The sequence below is a fragment of the Sphaeramia orbicularis genome, chromosome 18 (assembly GCF_902148855.1).
Source record: "Sphaeramia orbicularis chromosome 18, fSphaOr1.1, whole genome shotgun sequence".
Lineage (NCBI taxonomy): Eukaryota > Metazoa > Chordata > Actinopteri > Kurtiformes > Apogonidae > Sphaeramia > Sphaeramia orbicularis.
The window spans coordinates 24,973,745-24,993,383 of NC_043974.1; the positions used below are offsets into that span (position 1 = coordinate 24,973,745).

At 33.9% G+C, this 19,639-nt stretch overlaps 1 protein-coding gene across 1 annotated transcript in view; it reads right to left on the minus strand.

Moving 5' to 3' along the window:
• Nucleotides 1-19,639, minus strand: part of plcb3 (phospholipase C, beta 3 (phosphatidylinositol-specific)) — a 146,027-nt gene that overhangs the window by 10,574 nt on the left and 115,814 nt on the right. Inside the window, exons 15-29 of the mRNA XM_030162722.1 lie at nucleotides 19,040-19,141; nucleotides 18,884-18,957; nucleotides 18,696-18,792; nucleotides 18,502-18,586; nucleotides 15,623-15,747; nucleotides 11,620-11,774; nucleotides 10,980-11,141; nucleotides 10,800-10,899; nucleotides 9,144-9,248; nucleotides 7,507-7,601; nucleotides 6,076-6,217; nucleotides 2,981-3,016; nucleotides 2,736-2,845; nucleotides 2,474-2,583; nucleotides 931-1,090 (exon numbers count right to left, since the gene is read on the minus strand). Coding sequence (XP_030018582.1) covers nucleotides 931-1,090; nucleotides 2,474-2,583; nucleotides 2,736-2,845; nucleotides 2,981-3,016; nucleotides 6,076-6,217; nucleotides 7,507-7,601; nucleotides 9,144-9,248; nucleotides 10,800-10,899; nucleotides 10,980-11,141; nucleotides 11,620-11,774; nucleotides 15,623-15,747; nucleotides 18,502-18,586; nucleotides 18,696-18,792; nucleotides 18,884-18,957; nucleotides 19,040-19,141 — 1,658 coding nt within the window. The remainder of the gene's footprint in view (nucleotides 1-930; nucleotides 1,091-2,473; nucleotides 2,584-2,735; nucleotides 2,846-2,980; nucleotides 3,017-6,075; nucleotides 6,218-7,506; nucleotides 7,602-9,143; nucleotides 9,249-10,799; nucleotides 10,900-10,979; nucleotides 11,142-11,619; nucleotides 11,775-15,622; nucleotides 15,748-18,501; nucleotides 18,587-18,695; nucleotides 18,793-18,883; nucleotides 18,958-19,039; nucleotides 19,142-19,639) is intronic.

The following is a 19,639-nucleotide window of genomic DNA, read 5'->3' on the forward strand; positions in this document are numbered from 1 at the left end:
AACCCTCCGGTATACCGTCCAGCAAGGCCCTTACTAAGCACCAAGTGTGCCTTTTTGGCACACTTGTGGAATAATGTCAAAAAAAAATTTCATACAGTTTGTTTTTAATTCTTTTACACTTTTTTTCTATTTCATCAACCTGAGCTGTAAATACAAATACCAAATACTCAATAATTGTCACAGTTTTTAACCCTTCAAATGCCGTGTTTGTAATGTAAACAAACGATTTTTTGGGCTGCAAAAAACACACAAAAAATTTTTTTTTTCTTTATACTACATAAAAAGTGGATCACATGTTATTTGATTTTTGCAGCCTGGCATGTGTCAATGATTAACTCCAACATTGGTTAATTTGCATCATTATTTTTGGCGCTAGGTCAAATGTTCAAAAATACTAACATCTGTCACCAAGTGTGCCAAAATGGCACACCTATAAATCAAACTATTAAATATTATATACTGATTTATTTTTCTGCTCTAATTTGATTTTATTTTTGTAAATCAAGGTCAGCCCTAATCATACATATCAAATGGAAGAAATAGTGCATTTTAGGCACACTTGGGACACGTACTTATCTTGTAATTTTCTTTTGTTTACAATGTGCAAATTTTAGTTGGTGGCCAGAATTTTAAAGATCATGCAAAAATGAACAACTTTTGAATTCTAACCTTATTTAAATTGTGAAAAATAATATGAAGTTTTTTAAAAATGAAGTGCAAAGTGTGCCTAAAAGGCGCCCCTGGATACCGGAGGGTTAACTCAGCACCTGTTAGTCCCGCCTTTATATTTGGATTCAAGCCCCGTGATTCCAGACAGATTTCTTATTGAGAAAGACAGATGGCTGGCCAGTCTACTGCAGTTTTATGTAAAGGGCAGTCACATGTCACATAGAGTATGTAATAAAGTGTGTTTCGGTGTGCTGCTCCTACCTCCTCCAGGTGCGCTTGCTGCTTGGCTCTTTCCACTGTGTGCAGCTGCTGTCGAAGCTTCAGCAGCTCCTGCATCTGCCATTCCTTCAGCTGGAGCGTCTGCTTGGCGATCTCCTGATCCAAGGCCGTCAGTTCCTGCTGCACCGGCTCATTGGGTTCGCTGATAAGAAAACACACAGACACACACTTAGGAGGTCAGGTTCAGTCAACAGCAGCCACAGGGTTCTGATAATGCGCTCAAGGTTTCTGTTAGCTGCACTGAAGTGTGACTTACCAAAGATATCTGTGCTCACTACTGTCATTTTCATAAAAGGTACTTTACTTTTTAGATTTAATGCATGAGAGGAATAACACTGGTCAACAACAAATTTATTAAGTTTTTTGAGCTGATTTAGGATCATTTTGGTGTGCTGAATCCAAAAACCACATTAATTTTGCTCAATCAGGTCAGCTTTCTGAACTAATACATATTGGCTTTTTAACATTTTTGCTTACATTTATGGGCATTTTCACATCATATGATACAAAATTCTTTCATATTTCTTGCAATAAATGATTTCTGAAGATTTTACTTTTGCCAATTTATGATTAATGGTTTTTTAATATTACAGGTGAATGAAATGGCTTCGACTAGAAGATCTTGCAAAAAGAAGCCCGACGTATTCTGCTACATCTGCGGTGAATAAATTATTTATTATTATTATTATTATTATTATTATTAATTTATTGTACCTAACAGGAATCCTGTTAGAAAATGATTTTTTTTCTCTTAAAACCTATTTTGGGTGAGAACTATATAAAAAAATCAACTGATAAAGTCACAAAAATGTAATCAATTTTGTGAGCAGATCAAATTTTTCAAAATCAAATTAGCAAAAAAACCCTGACCTGACTGAGAAAAACAGATGTCATTTTTGGATTTAGCGGTGCAAAATGGTCCTAATCCAGTTGAAAAAACCTAGACAACTTGCACAAAACATTTTTTTGTAACCCAGTGTAATCTACTGTTAATACAATTTATTACCGTCCCTTTGAAGCATGGAGACTCATCAAATGAGAAAAAATAAATAAAATTTTCTTTTTGTGTATCCAATAGGATACATTGTACTGAAGACCTCAAGGCAAATATAACAAGACAAAAAGTAAAAAAAAAAAAAAAAAAAAAAAAAAAAAAAAAAACTAGGTTTCTGTGAAAGGCAAGACTACACACTGCAAATTCAAAATCTTACCAAGTGTATTTTTCTCATTTCTTGTCAAAATATCTCATCACACTTAAAATAAGACATAATCACCTAAAGAGTAACTTTTCAGGGAGAATGAATCAATGCCTCTACCTTTATGTGTCTTTTTTATTTGAATACATGTATCTGCTTTTCTACTTCTTTTTCCGCCTCCAGCTACAACTATAAGACCAACCTGCTGCCTCTGAATCTGACAGATCTCACTTCACATCACCAATCTGTTTTTTTTCTTTTTTTTAAGTCAAATGTTTTCCCCTTCCCCTCCTCGCACACATTTGATGTCAGATTTTCTCCATTCTTACTTTTTCTTGAGGCTACGTTTGAGATTTTTCTCCATCTGACTGCGTCTCCTCTGGGTGTCAGACTGAAGCTGACTACTCCGGCTTTTCTGTTCTTTACTCAGATTCCACACCTACACACAAACACACAGGCACAAAACAATTTTATCTGCTGCCCACGAGGAAAATGAACACATTAGTCTGTGTTTAGGACCAACACAGGGGTCTTTTCACATATAAAATACTGAGCGTTTTATTCCATCAGGCATGTGGTATGTATCTGCACCTTCTTGAGATGTTTCTTCCGCAGCTCTTTGATTTCTTTACTGTGTTTCTTCAGTATTTTTACATAGTTTTTCTGCTGCTTCAGCTCCTCTACAGACTGCGCTTGGATGTCTGAGATGAAAAAAAAAAAACAGAAAAACGCAGACAGTCAAAAAAAGAATGCATTCCACGAAAAGTATCATCATCATCGACATGAAACTGGCTTGTGACACACATGTGATGATGGATGTGCTGGAATGGCCTTACCTGCCAGAACAGAGGCTATGAGGTCCTCCTTCTGACCTGGTGGTGTTATGTAAACACAGAGATACAGAAGAGGAAGCAGACAAGACAATATGTGTGAAATGACAGCCAGCACAATTGAGGATTGACAAAACAATGGGCCATATGAAGTATTTCTACTCTAAAATATTAAAATATGGCCTAAAAGTATTAGTTGTGTGTTTAGAATAAAGAGGTAAAGACGTGTTGGATTGTAGAAATACAGATGTGGAAAAAATTATTAGACCACCAAAAGTCATCATAAACAATAGTTATGCAATCAAGTACTAACTCCTGTGTGTATCATGTGACTAAAACAGGCAGAAAAGAAAACATGGAATGCCTAAAAGCACTGTTTTTGTCAGTACAATGCCATAGATATTGATGTAAGAACTGAAGTGATTTTGTTTATTATCAAGAAAACCATGGAAAATGGATAGATATCAGCTCTGAAATTAAACTACTATGAGCTATTTTTGTTATTATCATTATATTTGTCCAAACAAGTGTACTTTTAGTTGTACCAGGCATTAAAATGAACAAGAAATTGAAGAAAACAAGGGTGGTCTAATAATTTGTTTAGTAACTGTATGAAGTGAATTTATTACATCGACTAGATCAGTGGTTGTCAAATTTTTTACAGTGGAGTACCTACTGAAATATACTTTTTTAGCCAAGTACCCTGTTGAGCCGCATTATGTAATAAATTCCCATTATGTAATAAAAGTTCAAGATGTAATAAGAATGCCACATCATCTTGTAATAAAGCCGCATTATGTAATAAACGGACACATTTTGTGATAAACTATGTCAACGCATTATATAGTAAATTTTTTTCACATTCTGTAGTAAGTTATTACAATTTGAGAAATTTATTACAAAATGCACTTGACACATTTTTATTTAAAAAAAAAAAAGTAATAACATGGTTCATTATGTAATAACAATCCAAATTAATATAATTTCAGAGCAATTTAGAAGAAATTAGTCACAGGAGCTACAAGTAATGTAATCAGAACTTTAACCACACAGTTTAAAGATTAATTTAGCATATTACATTTTCCTGAAAATAAAAATGTATCAAGTGCATTTTGTTATAAATTTCTCAAATTGTAATAACTTACTACATAATGCGAAAAAATTTACTACATAATGCACTGAGGTAGTTTATTACAAAATGTGTCAGTTTATTACATAATGCGGCTTTATTACAAGACGACGTGACATTCTTATTACATTTTGAACTTTTATTACATAATGGGAATTTATTACATAATGCGGCTCAACATACCCCCACCTCTCACCTCAATATTTTGACTGAAAAAAAATTTGGCAAAATTTGTTCCTGTGCCAAATATGTCTGTTATTATTTTTCAAACATTCATATATTTAACTGTAATATATTAAAAATAACCCATTTTATAAGTTAATATTGTGTGCAAAATGTAAACTGAAAAGTGCCCTCTTTCATTGATAAGAAAAACATATTAAATGCCCATTAACAAATAAATGAACCTATCACTAATAAAAAAAAAAATAAAAAAAAAATTACTTAATCAAATAAACTCATCTTGAATTATATAAAATACAAATACTCTAAAACAAATACTCTAAAATTCAACTAAAATCTAAAATTCCATACTTTTTAAGACTTTCAAGACCTGTGCAAGCACCCTGTTCCTTAAACAAAAAATGAGAATAACCTGAAAATTCACAAACAACCTTAAATTTCTTAGGAAAAATAAGTGAATTCGAGCAGTATTATGCATCAGTTTATTATTTACATATGCACAACATAACTTAAAGATCACAGTGGATCTACCAATACACAAAACATTTAGTGTTAGGCATCTGGAACTGAAAAATATAGCATTTATGATCAATACAACTTGACTATCAATGTCTCTGCAAATTCATCCCAAGGGTCGGATTGGACCCTTTGACTACAAACAGAGCTAAGCGAACAGAGCTATGATGTAAACTATCAGCTGATGTAGCACAGGAAGGTTAAAAGACACTAGTCGCTTTTCCATTGACCCTCGAATTGCGCAAAAATAACTTGTGCATAAAAATTTACCTAATGGAAAAATTACAATTTCGCCAAAAGTCTCATTTTTTGATTAAAGTTTTTGTGCCGGCAAGAGGTGGTTTTTCGGGCGTAGCGCAAAATGGTACATCATGCAAAACTGCAATGGATAGACCTTTTTTCGCAACTAGAGTCAGGTGAATTAAAAAACGGATGTTGACATACGTTATGACAAGCGAAGAAGAAGAAGAAACATGTCGCGGTATGTGTGGACACACCAGGAAACCCAATCATTTTTTAATTTAGTACGAGATAGAGGGGTAATATTTAATAGCAATAATATATCTGTAAATCAACACCCTATTTACGTTCATCGCCATGTTTATGTAAGGACTTCTCATGTCATCTCGCGATAATAAATAAACAAATCATTGCATTTGTGATTTAATAGAAAAACCGACATTACGCACCTCTGTTTTTTCAACATTTAGTAAACATCGGTAAAGTTTTGCGCAGATGTCCAATGGAAAAGTGACTACTGAGTTACTTTAATCAGCTGTCAAAAATAACCAGAAAGAGGAAAACTTGATGATACTACAATACAGATGTGTGTAAACAGTGAGCTTTATATTTTATTCAGTGGGTGATACAGTCTGTGGATACATAACGTGGATGGTTTTTATACTCCTTTCTTTTGCTGTTGAGAGTTTGGAATATAAATACTATATATAACCCCTTTAAACATATTAAATAAATAATATTTACCTTAAATTGGAAGATCTGAGTGACATTTTTATAACAAATTGAAAGATTAAGTAAGATCACAGGATGTGTTGGGACTTTTTTTTTTTTTAATTATTAGAAATTGTTTGAGTTTGAGGAATTATTATTTTACTTTTCAAGAAGAGAAATGTAAACATAAAAGCTCCTAATGTTTTCATGCACTCCAGTATAAATGTTATTCTGTGATTCATTAGCCCTAGGGCCAACACACATGTTAAGAAGACAAAAGATAACATTTGTGTGTGTACGTAGTGAATACAAGTGTTTCTACCAGGTGTAGGTATGTTGGGGATGTCTGGGATTTCTTCCATTCGACTGGGTGGGGGGTTGACGGAGGGGGAGGTGGATCGACCCCCTGGAGTGGTGTCACTCTCTCTCTTGGGTTCCCCCTCCCTGGGCTGGTTGGAAACATGCTGGATGGAAGAAACCACAGAAAGGCTTCAGTCTGTAAGCAGATACTTCTGGTTTTTTGATCAATGTATTTTTTTTCATATTCGGTTTTTCAAACATACAAAAAGTAAGACAAACACTGAGACATATAACAGAGGTATGAGACAGCACAATAAATAAATAAATAAATAAATAAATAAAAGGTTCCACTACGTAATTACCCACACACTTTGTACACAGCACACATTATCCAGTGTCAAGGTGCACTGTCAGCTGTTCTACATAAGAAATAAAAGGATGCCATACCATATGAAACTTCCCCATTGATCCATTCAATGTGTATCTAATCTTTTCTATTTTAAGGAAAAACATAACATGACATATCCATCTGCCAAAGGAGGGGGGTTTGTCATTCTTCCAATTTAAAAAAATGAGTTGCTGTGCTCAAAGGGAGGAGTAGGGTATACAATTTAATTGTGGCCTTTGTAGAGGGAAGAGACTTTTCAATATTTTAGTCCAAAATTTATTATCAGCACAGTTGAACATAATATCTAAAAGGTTTTGTCCTACTTGAGATCAATTTCTTGTTGAGAACTGCATGTTTTGAATGTCTGCGTAAAGCTTAAAAAAAAAAAGACGTCCATTCTAAGTTCGAGCAGTAATTTGACATTTTTCAACTAAAAATTTTACCTCTTGTGCTTATAATTACCTACTCAAATATGTATCATACATGCATATGAGTTACTCTGATTACATTACCTTTTCTATTTTAAGGAAAAACATGACATGATACTTCTCTTTTTTGACTAAATCTGGTCATGTTTAGGCAGATTTTTAGGCAAGGCAAGGCAGGTTTATTTTATAGCACATTTCATGTACAATACAATTCAAAGTGCTTTACATAAAACATTAAAAGCATTACAGCAGGGAAGCAATAAAAAGTATAGGCATGAAATAAAACAAAACAAAAAAAACAGATAAACAGATAAAAACTTTAAGCTTAAAAAAAACAGTGCATATCTGAACTTCTGAAAAAGAACAGGTGGGTCTTTAACCTGGATTTAAATAAACTGAGTGTTTCAGCTGATCTGAGGCTTTCTGGGAGTTTGTTCAAGACATTTGGAGCATAGAAGCTGAACGCAGCTTCTCCGTGTTTGGTCCTGACTCTGGGAACTGACAACAGACCAGTTACAGACTGACCTGAGGGGTCTGGTGGGTTCATACTGGGTCAGGAGGTCACTGATGTGTTTTGGTTCTAAACCATTCCATTTCAGTGTTTTTTTAATATTTGTTGGTTTTAACACTAACTCACCTCAACGTTGTCCTCTAACAGAGCAGCCAGCTGGGTCATCCTCTTGTCCAACTGACTGATGTGTTTAATGGGGTTGGTCAGAGCCTCTGCATACTCTGGAAAACACACATGGACGAAAACCACTTTAACCCTTTAACAACGGCAATCTCTCCGACGCTACATTTTGCAGTTTACAGCAAATGACTGTAACTCCTGAAGCATTTGCACAAAATTCAAACAGCACCAGAAAGCTGAAATCCTGAGCTTTCTGACACTTTATAACACTTTACAGCAGCAATGTCCGAAGCAATGCCAAAATATCCAGCAATTTAAACTGGTATATAAACAGATAGTCTGGTCCCAGTACAAAGATAGAGAGTCCCAATACTTATGTTATATTAATATTCTGTCTTGTCTTCTTTTGTTTGTTCCTTGTTTTTTGTGTGTTTGTTGAGTGTTATATTGCTGTTTTTGTCTCATTTACTTTTACTGTGTATTCATTTGTGTTGCCTTCAAGGATTTATGTAAGTATGTACTTATCTATTTATTTATTTATTTATTTATGTATGTCTCTGGTATGTCAATATGGGTGTGTATGTATGTGTATGTGAGGATAAGTGAGGTTAAATGCTCATAAGAGATCTAAGGGACTTGATTTTTCATATATTATGCTGATAGGAAGTTAAAGGATAGACTGTTGTGTGGAGAAGGGGTGGGATTAAATCAGTTCTACTTCCTCCCACTCCTTTTCAAATGTGCAAATGAAGTCATGCTTTGCTTTCATGTATATGTGTAAGTTTTCTTTTCCGTAATTTCTTACTATCTGTTTTATTTCTAAGGACTAAGTAAGATTACTTTGTTTTGTTGCATATTCGAAAAAAAAAACTAAACTAAACTAAAAAAAGAAGAAGAAAAGAATGCTTGGAAATAACAAAAAATATGAAGCCATAATATGGATACTGAATGTTCAAGCCCAAAAAGCATGTTTGAGCAGGTGTAAAATTGTTAAAAGTTTATTTCTGCAACCTCAGAAAGTTTCGTTCTGGACATTTATAGTTGTTCCTGATCATGAATAGGCAAAAAACTTCAAGTCTATTGTTTTATTTTTTACTAAAAACACACTGTTTTAAGCATTTATGATGATAATTAATGACCAGATATTGAAAGTTAAGTTCTTCCTGAAAACAAAGGTGCAAAAGAATTGGGAAAAAAGACATTTTCTAACACTTTTATTGCAAAGAAAACATGAAGAAAGCTAGGTGGCCTGTTACGATGGCAGTGTTAATGTCACAGATGAAAAAAATCATATAAACTGGATTTAGGGCTGACCAGCGTATTTGTTTTGATATGTGTATTAATGCTAAGAAAGGGACAGAATTTATTTTGATGTGTTGCAAAATGCGAAATGAGTCTATTTTTTGATATTTACTGCAGTTTTTTTTGTTTGTGCTGAAGCAAAATTTAGTCTGATATATGTAGGATTTATTGAGTTACTAATGGGATCTGACACATTCAGGGTAGACAGAAGGATGGGGGTAAGGGGAGTATAGAAGTTAAACTTCATCCCGCTCCTTTTCAGATATGGTTTCTTTTTATGTTCAATTTTCTTGTTTTGTTTTGGTTTTAATGTTCTAATGTTATGAATAAGTTGCTCTTACCCTGATGCTCATTGGGGATGTAGTCCTGAGCCTCAGTGCAGACCAGCAGGGACGACAGCAGGAGAGGTTGGTTGAGCTCATTCTTTAGGTTGATGTAGTGGTACCCTGATCAGAGGAAAACAATATATGGGTCAATATCACTCTAAGGCAGTGGTTCCCAACTTTTTTAGGCTTGTGACCCCATTTTAACGTCAGAAATTTCTGGCGATCCCAGACATTTTTTTTTTTTGGCTAAAATTAATTTGTTTTTGATCATGTAATAGTTTGCTATACTATGTTACAAATAAATGTTAATTTTAGATGACCTTTAGTCTATAAAATGCATATTATTATGGACGGGGGCAGAAAAGCCAGGTGTAGATTACTGCACAAAGTGAGAATTTTATTTTCCTTGGTCAGGATATGTACAGTTAGTCGAATTTGTATTGACACTGCAAAACTCTAAATCTTACCAAGTGAATTTTTTTCATTTCTTGTCAAAATATTTCATCACACTAAAATAAGACATAATCACCTAAAGAGTAACTTTTCAGTGAAATATAAGAACTTATTTTTAGACAATAGATCTTGAAAATCTTATTTCAAAAAATCTCATCAAGATAATTTTCACTTGTTCCATTGGCAGATTTTTTTTTGCTTTATTAAAGATTTTTTTTTTGCTTAATTCAATTCTTTAGATGATTATGTCTTATTTTAAGTGTGATGAGATATTTTGATTAGAAATGAGAAAAATACACTTGGTAAGATGTAGATTTTTGCAGTTATACGAGGCTGCAAATTAATATTGAACAAACAATAACTCAAACTATGAATTATGGAAGGACTGCAGCATCTGAAACCGACCACAATGAACATTTGACAGATAAACAGTACTACAGTGCTTCAGTTTCAGCTTCAGAGTTTCTCACGTCTTTTATGGATTGTGATTGTCTCTCTCAACTCACCATATATTTTTTATTTTTATCAATTACTAAAAATTTCAGGCGACCCCACGTGGGGTTCTGACCCCAAGGTTGAGAAACACTGCTCTACTTGATCAGTGTGATATTTTTTTTCTTGAAAAACCTGATGTACACAATTAGATACATGCAATACATGGATAATCCACCAGGGGGGAAGAATTCGTTCACCAGAGGCCTTTCCAGTGACACTACAAGATTGTCATTAATGAGGAAGGAGGCAATAATTTGGCAGTTTTAAAAAGGAATTACCAATTTGTTAGACATGTTTGTGTTTGTTCCAAAATAACAATATTTGAGCATTGAGACCTGATGTATCAAACATGATACAAAATTGAAACTCATATATGGAAATTGATATTTGAAAAAAAAATGTTTTGGGTTGTTCAGAAGGACCAGTAAAGTCTCCAGTTTCAAAGAACTGGAATTTTCTGTCAGTGATTTAATGGTTCAGGCTTTACAAGGATAAAGACAATCCAGCAAACAAGTTTAAAGCAACATAACTTGAGTCCTACCATATCAAATTTAATGCCTTTTAAAGACTTTTTTAAGTTATTAAATGCAGATTTGTAAATTCAAGACTTTTAAGACTTTTTAAGACCCTGCCAGAACCCTGTGTAACTACTCTGCCAGTTGTTAGACATAAAATACACATGTATACAGTTATACATACGAGGGATTCTATATATGAACTAACCAGGTCGAATGGCGGACACCGGGAGGATTCTGTGTCCGATAAATTTTCCGTTCTCCTCAAACACCGCTATCCTCAGAGAGGCCAGTGTGGGCAGGACCACCTGGAGTAAAACAGGGTCGATTATGTTAACAGAGGAGTTTCAACACCACATAAACAAAGAGTTAATGAAACTGATGTTACCTTGTTGAAGACGAACATGTCGTCATCCCATACAGGGTCCAGTGAGTTCCCATTGGATGTTTTGGTTTTGTACTTCCTCTTTGTATCAGCAGGAAGTCCAAACATGTCCACTTCAACGTAAACTCCCACCTTCTTATCGGTCAGGAACTGGCCTGAGATAATCTGGTGGATTTTAAAGTGTGGATGGTCATCAAAACGTCACAAATTAATGTGGATCATTTCAACAAATAAGATGCATACAACAAACATACAGTTGCAGAAAAAATTATTAGACCACCATTTCTTCAATTTCTTGTTCATTTTAGAACTAAAGGTACATTTGTTTGGACAAATATAATAACAACAAAAATAGCTCATAATAGTTTAATTTCAGAGCTGATATCTATCCATTTTCCATGTTTTCTTGATAATAACCAAAATCACTTCAGTTCTTACATCAATATCTATGGCATTGTACTGACAAAAACAGTGCTTTTAGGCATTCCATGTTTTCTTTTCTGTCTGTTTTAGTCACATGATCCACACAGGAGTTAGTACTTGATTGCATAACCATTGTTTTTGATGACTTTTGATGGTCTAATAATTTTTTACATGACTGTAACATTAATTAACAACATAAATGTACAAATACCACCCTTACCCTAATTTTGACAGTATTGGCAACGATGCCGTCTACTATGTTCTCTGTAAAAGGGTCGAAATGTTTGTCTGTCCGTCTCATGAACTCAGGCTTCAGCAGGTAGCCGCTGTGGCCGTTGTACTCAAACACACCCATGTTTAGCTGCATGGGGAGATCTGATGGGAAGAAGAAGAAGAAGAAGAAGAAGAAGAAGAAGAAGAAGAAGAAGAAGAAGAAGAAGAAGAAGAAGAAGAAGAAGAAGAAGAAGAAGAAAAGAGTTGGAGAAAGAGTCAGAGAAATGGAAAAAAATGTAAACAACAGAAGGATTTCAAGCACCAGTGTGCACGGACAACTTTGAAGCAGATGTGTATATCAGTGGTTGGTGTTAAACTCTGGAATTCTCTTTATAATGAGCTGAAGGACTGTAAAAACATATTCCAACTGAAAAAAAGTGTATAAAGACAGAACAATGAGATTACATGAACAGTTATAAGTTTTTACATTCTACTTCAAATTTGTTTTTGCATCTTGTGAGATATTTATTTACTTATTTTGGTCTGGCATTGTAACTGTTTTGCATCATTTCGTCAGGTATATATTTACCTATGTTTTGTTTGCTTTGTACTTCCTGGATATGTAGTTTTGCACTTGGTTTTGTATTAATTTTGTATTATCTTTGGATGTATTTTGTTTGGTTTGTCTGACTTTATACAGCATGACTTTACAGCTAGTTGTGTATGGCTAACCATTAAGGCTATTATTATTTAGAAGGGGGCAGGAAATGTAAGATTTTCTTCATACTGCTCCTTTACGAGCATGGGTGTGTAAATGTTTGTTCACCTGATGATTACTGAATGTCTGCTGATGAAATGCACAACCATGAATGAAATAAAGGAAATGAATTTAGAGCAAAACTGTCCCACCAAACGGTCCTATGGGATGAATTTGTGAAATTACACTTAAGATATTAACGATCAATAGTGTCAAAATCCTTCTACCTCAGGTTCCGCATACAGGCCAGTGTGATCTAAAGTGGGTCAGACCAGTAAAATCCTATCATAATATCCTGTAAATAATGACATTTGTTTTGTTTTAATGCCAAAAAAGTACAATTATCCTTTAAAAAATGTGAATGTCATGAACAATCTGAAATGTCTTAATGAAAATAAGTGCAATTTTAACAATATTCTGCCTGTTACTAAATGTTTTGTGCATTTGTAGATCAACTGTTATCTATAAGTTGTAAAGCACAAGTATAAATGGTAAACCGAAGCATAATATTGTTAAAACGACACTTATTTTTCCTAAGAAATTTCAGGGTGTTCATGTTACACTGGAAAAATCTAAATCTTACCAAGTGTATTTTTCTCATTTCTCGTCAAAATATCTCATCACACTTAAAATAAGACATAATCACCTAAAGAGTAACTTTTCAGTGAGATATATGAATTTGTTTTTAGACAATAGATCTGGAAAATCTTATTTCAAGAAATCTTCCTAAGATAATGTTTACTCGTTCCATTGGCAGTTTTTTTTGCTTGCATTAAGCAAAAAAAAATCTTGAATGAAGCAAAAGAAATCTACCAATGGAACAAATGAAAATTATCTTGGGAAGATTTCTTTAAATAAGATTTTCAAGATCTATTGTCTAAAAACAAGTTCTTATATCTCACTGAAAAGTTACTCTTTAGGTGATTATGTCGTATTTTAAGTGTGATGAGATATTTTGATTAGAAATGAGAAAAACACACGTGGTAAGATTTTGATTTTTGCAGTGTAATTACATTTTTCAAAGGATACTCTGTAGATCTAAACATTTTCATAATATAATTTTACTTTTTTGCACTAAAACAAATTAATAGCATCATTATTTGTCAGAGCTGTCATGAATTATTAGTTATTGTGATAGTATTTTACTAGTCTGACCCACTTTAGATCACATAGGTCTGGAAATGGAACCTAAACTAAAATGACTTTGACATCCCTGATTTAGATGGATAAAGGATAAACTATTTGATAACTGAGTGCAATGCAGGGATTTATGGTCAAAAAAAGGAAGATAAAATTAAAATTAGCAGCGTGGTTCCCATAAGACTTTGGTTCATAAACTGAACAAGAATAAATAAATTTCTAATGTTCTCAGTGGCATCTTAAACTGGTTCATATTCTTCTTTTGTTCAATGTCAGTCTGTTCCATCGCCAGCGGGAAGTGTTTGGGAATGTGGGTGGGAGGGGTCAAGGGGTATGGGAAGGGTGGGTGGGAGTTGATGGAAATGAGGATAGGGTCAGATTCTTGTTTCTATTGTCTGTCCCATCAGTGATCAGTGGATGTTCCGCTGATTATTGAACAAAGAGCTGGTGTGAAATCAATATATAGATTTAGGAAGAGTATTAAAGTGACACTGAGCAAAAAGTCTTTCATCCAACACTTTTCAGATTTGATATGACAATACTTTCTTCCTAATACCGGAAAAACTAAAAACTACACAAAAAGTCAACTTGTAAAGCATTTGTAAAACTAAATCAACACTAATATTAACCCATAAAGACCCAGCGCTACTTTTGTGGCGGTTCCCAAATGAGTTTTTCTCTCTATTTAACCTTTCTTAAGTGATTTATCAGCATTTATTAAAATATTATCATCTGTATTTTGCATTTTTTTTCTGTGAAAATCAGGTATTTTGCTATAATTAAATCACTGATCATGTAAATATTCATAAAAGCTCATTTTAAAGTTGAGGGTTATTATATCAGAAACAATGAAAACTGAAGAAAAAGTGACATTTTCCATAAAATACTGTCACATTGTGTCTTTGATATTTAATGTCGCTAGTTCTTTTACACCGTTTTGGTCTTGTTACATCTTTGAAAACTTAGTTCATTTATGTCATTTTTGTCTTGTCATATTATTGTTTTTTTCATGTCTTTTATGTTATTTTTATCATCTTTAATATTTTTTCATGTTACATCTTTAACATTTATGTCTTTTTTATGTCCTCAACAAGATATTTTTTTTGTTTATGCATCTTTTACATAATTTTGTCATATTATGTTTTGCCTCATATTTTTGTGTTATGCTGTTTTTGTCTTGTTTTCTACATTATTTGTGTTTTTGAGTCATTTCCTCTTTTATATCGTGTTTTGGTTCGTTATTTTTTTAAATTTTGTTTTGTTTCATGTGTTTTTTTGTCTTATTATATCTGTAACAGTCTCATTTTGGTGTTGCCTCTGACATTTTCATCTTATGTTGTTTTTGTCTCATGTCTCCTGTGTCATTTTTGTCCTCTCACGTCTTTAGCAACAGTTTTGTGTTGCTGCATCTTTAACACATAAAGACCCAGTGCTACTTTTGTGGCAATTACAAAAATGAAGTGATTTTTTTTTTTAAGTGATTTATCACCATTTATTATAATATTATCCTCTGCATTTTTGTATTTTTTAAGTGAAAATCAAGTATTTTCCTACATTTAATTCACTGATCATGTAAATGTTCTTAAAAGCTCAGAATAAAGTTGAGGGTTATTATATGAAAAACAGAGAAAACTGAAGAAAAAGTCAATTTTTCTGTAAAATATATCATAAATCGAACATAAACCAAGTGTGTCCATCCACTGTTATTGATCCAACTCCATGGGTTTTACTTGTGAATCAATGTTGTAGAAGATGGCGGTGTTTCCATGGTAACTACGGAGCCTCTGAACATCCAAATGGGTCATATCTGATGACCATGAAAAGATGACAAACTGTATTTTACACCAAATATTTACATGTATTTATATGATTAGTGGATCAACAGGTACTAAACAATTTTGATCAGCATATGATTTTGGTCTCCAGTGGCTGTTTGGGTCTTTATGGGTTTAAAAAATTCAAATAAACAAAAATATAGCCTAAAAATGAATAAAAAACTGTCATACAATTGCTTTAAAACATCTTGAAATTCCATTTTACATCAGTGTAGTCCTATAGCCCCTGCTCATATGCATTCTACAGGTCCATGTGACACCTGAGTAACAGAACTTACCGAGCGTCTGGAAGTTTAACGCCACCATCTGGCAACCAACGTTCCAGAAAAGCTGAGGCATGTAGTTGGAGCTGTCCACCCTGGTTCCTTTAGGGTAGATTCGACTCAGCTGGTTCTTGTTGTACCTGAAGGAACGCTGTTAAGGTAGTGTTGCATACATATCTGGGGCACGGACCATTTCATCACTTCTTGATGCTTTAACCCTTTATCGAGCAAGTGACTATTTTTGGTAATTTCAACAAACATTAAATATGGGGTCAATCCTGTGCCTCAATATACAGCGATTCAGAGAGATTTGATAGATATTTTGAAGCTGAAAATAGTCAATATGAGTGTTTTTTGTCTGTTTATGTCCTTAAAACAAGTGCTGTTCAGATGTTTTATGGCAAGAGGAGGTAGATGACGATGTCCAATAACACACTAAGGTTGACATTTGGAATTTCAGAGTATTTCAATAGTTGCTTTTCCATCGGACATATGTACAAAACTTTACTGATATTTACTAAATGTCAAAAAAACAGAAGGGCGTAATGTCAGTTATTCCATTAAATCACAAATGCGATGATTTGTTTATTTATTATCTCAAGATGACACCAGAAGTCATTCCATAAACATGGCTACAAATGTAAATATCGGGTTGATTTACAGATATATTCATTATTATTATTATTATATATTACCCCTCTATCTCGTACTAAATTAAAAAAATGATTGACTTTCCTGGTGTGTCCACATATACCACGACATGTTTCTTTTAAAACTCTTCTTCTTTGCTTGTCATAATGTCCGTCAACATCTGTTTTTTTGTTTTTTTTTTTTTTTTTTCAGGTGACTCTAGTTGCGGAAAAAGGTCTTTCCATTGCAGTTTTGCATGATATACCAATTGCGGTACACCCGAAAAACCACCTCTTAATTTTGGCAAAATTGTCGTTTTTCCAATTTTGATGCGCAAGTCACATTTGTGCAATTTGAGGGTCAATGGAAATGCGACTGTGTGCACTTTAAAGGGGTAAAGCTGTAGCAGGTAATCGTTTTTTAGCGTCATTGTACAAAAATGACATAATTCAAGAGGATACCAGACTTCTGAATGCACTCCTTCCCTGCTTTTCAGGCTGTAGACAAACTACATGATAGAAATTTTGTCTCATCACAGGTGTTTTCAAATAAGTAGGAGGTTAAATACACGATGGACTGGACCTCCATATCAGGATGAAGTCTTCCATCTTTATATTTTTGTCTTTTAGTTTGGACCCAGAGGAGAGAGCTGCAGATGGAAGGTGTGCATTTTACAATTCCAGTGTTTTCTTCAGTTCCTTTAAGCTTCAATATTGTCACCTTCCTTCTTTTTTTTTTTTTTTTTTTTTTTTTTTACCTAAATCATTAAATACTCAATTTCTGGTAAGTTTTTTTGTGTTTCCTGAAGAATCTGAAAAAATGACAATTATTTTAGGTGATATTTTCCAGCTCTGCGAATGAAGTCATATTTTGTTAAGTTTTCATGTTTTCTTGCAATCTGTTTTATTTCTAAGGACTAAAATAGGATTATTTTGTTTGTTTTGTTGCATATTCAGGGTTTGTGCACATTTTCAAGGTCAAATTCAAGCCCTTTTAAGGGTCATCTTCAAAATTTTCCAGCACATCACCTTATCACTGGGGTAAAATACATACACTCAGGATTATTTTTACCTTCGCCAGGAGGTATTGTGATCACTTTGCTTTGTGTTTGTTTGTATGTTTGTTTGTTTGCTAGCAACTTTACAGGAAAACTATTATAACCATCTTTACCAAATTTTACCCACAGATAGGCCTAGGCCCTGGGACCAACCCATTAAATTTTGGGCCAAGTAGGCCAAAGTTCAAGGTCACAGTAAGGTCACAAAATCTCAAATTTTCCTATCTCTCATCATTGAGCAATTTTCGAAAAATTCATAAAAAAATTCAAAACGACTCCGATTAGCCTCCAATTTGATCCACCTGTAGCTTATAACAATATCTTGTATCTGGCACAAAATTGTCCACATCCACTGTGGAATGTGGACTCTGTGAGCATTTCAATTCAACATTGAAAATCCCATTTACGACACATTTTTCATTATAACTCAACAAATATTGACTGAAATTTAACATAATTTAACATACACATGACTGGTACCAAGCTTCAACTTTGTACGAAATATTGTTCCGCTACATTTCTCTTCCTTGTTGACTTTTGTTATTTTTTTATTATTACCATGTTTGACCGCAATTTTTCTGCTGTATGGAACAACCTTGAAACTGTTTAATTTAAAAAGAAATAGTCGATCCACACATGCACACGGTTTTGGGTGCTTGGCGGAGGTTTGCGTTCTCTGAACACTTATTGTCAAGTTTTATCACAATGAAGTACATTGTATTTTGCTATTAACGTCTAAAATTATGTTTCATAGTAGCAAAAAGTTTAGAAATTAAAGGAGAACACAACGTTTTATCCAAAAAAAAAAGGGAAGCCACTTGGCATTTTTCAGGCACACTTAAAGGTTAAGACAAAAACTTCATCTGGAGTTGACCTAACTTTCTTTTTCAAATTGTATCACCTCTCTGTTTGTAGCTTCGGCTTGGCATCTAACCTGGCAGAGTTAATATTAAAAATAAATAAATACATTACATCACAGAGTTAGAATTACATGCACTTTCAAGCACTTAAACTAAAATTCAGACTTCGAAAACACAACGTTGAAATTCAAGCATTTTCAAGGATTTCAAGCACCCGTACGAACCCTGCATATTTGGAATAAACTGAACTGAACTGATGACTTTCCTTCATTTGCTTAAGAGTTAAAAACAGGTATTTACGGCAACTTTTTTTTTTTCCTCCTTCAGGAAAAGCTTTTAAAGGATACTCGACAAACTCAATGGGGGAGCTCTTTAGGGTGTCCATTCCCTTTGTTTCCACAAAAGACGACATCTCAAAGAACTTCTTCCGTTCTTTCAGGGTGAAAATAAATGAAGCGTTATAATAAATCGGAAAAAGCGACCAACAGAACACCAAAAAAAGAAACATTACACATTTTGTTTTACTCTCAGACACACTTACTAGTTGCTACTTCGAAGCTTTTGAACTTGACAGGTTCGATGTAGTTGACGAGGGTGGACATCTCCTCTGTGGCGTTCACTTCACTACTGGCTGTACCCTGAGGAACACCATAACAACACCATAATCCATCATTCGGTCCATCAGCCGTTCGGTCCAACACACCATCAGTCATCCCTGACACCTCTCACCTCATCTGAGTTGGGCTTCTTCAGTTCTGTCACCGGTTCATCTTCTTCATCCTCCTCACTCTCACCTTCACCTCCTACAAAAAAAATAAAAAACACACCCATTATAAAAAATACACCTTCGATTTCACTCTGAATTCACCGTATTTTTCAACTCACCGATGGATTTACGAGGTTCTGAATCTTTGATCATCCTCTCAGCCAGCTTCTCCTCGCCGTTGGAGAGGATCTGGGCTCCATCGCTGTCTAATAAAGGACAATCTGCACGGATAAAATTAACAAGTTTAATTCACTTTTATTACCGGTGATCAATTTTTACATCTATGGCACCTTCAAAAACTAGTGGGTCTATTTTGTGTGTCTGTAAGTGTACGTTTGCGTCTCACAAACTCTGTTACATTGGTCCAGGAAGATAGGTGGCTGGCTTTGTGATCTTTTTTTTTCTTTTTTCTTTTGTTGTTTGTTTTGTTTTGTATGTGTATTTTATATATATTCTGTTCTGTATAAAAACAACAACTCCTATTGTTTAGACATTTTTTTTCTGTACTATTCCTGTAAAAAAAAAAAAAAATTCAATAAAAAATAACTGTGGAAAAGACAAAACATTTAGCGGGTCCATAGAGCAAAGATGGCAAATCATAGGAAATAAAATAAAATAAAATCCAATAAAAACAGGCATTTTCAATATAAAAGAGTAGAGATATAAACAAAATGGAAATAACACAATGGAAATTAACTACTGCAGAGATAAAATGTGCT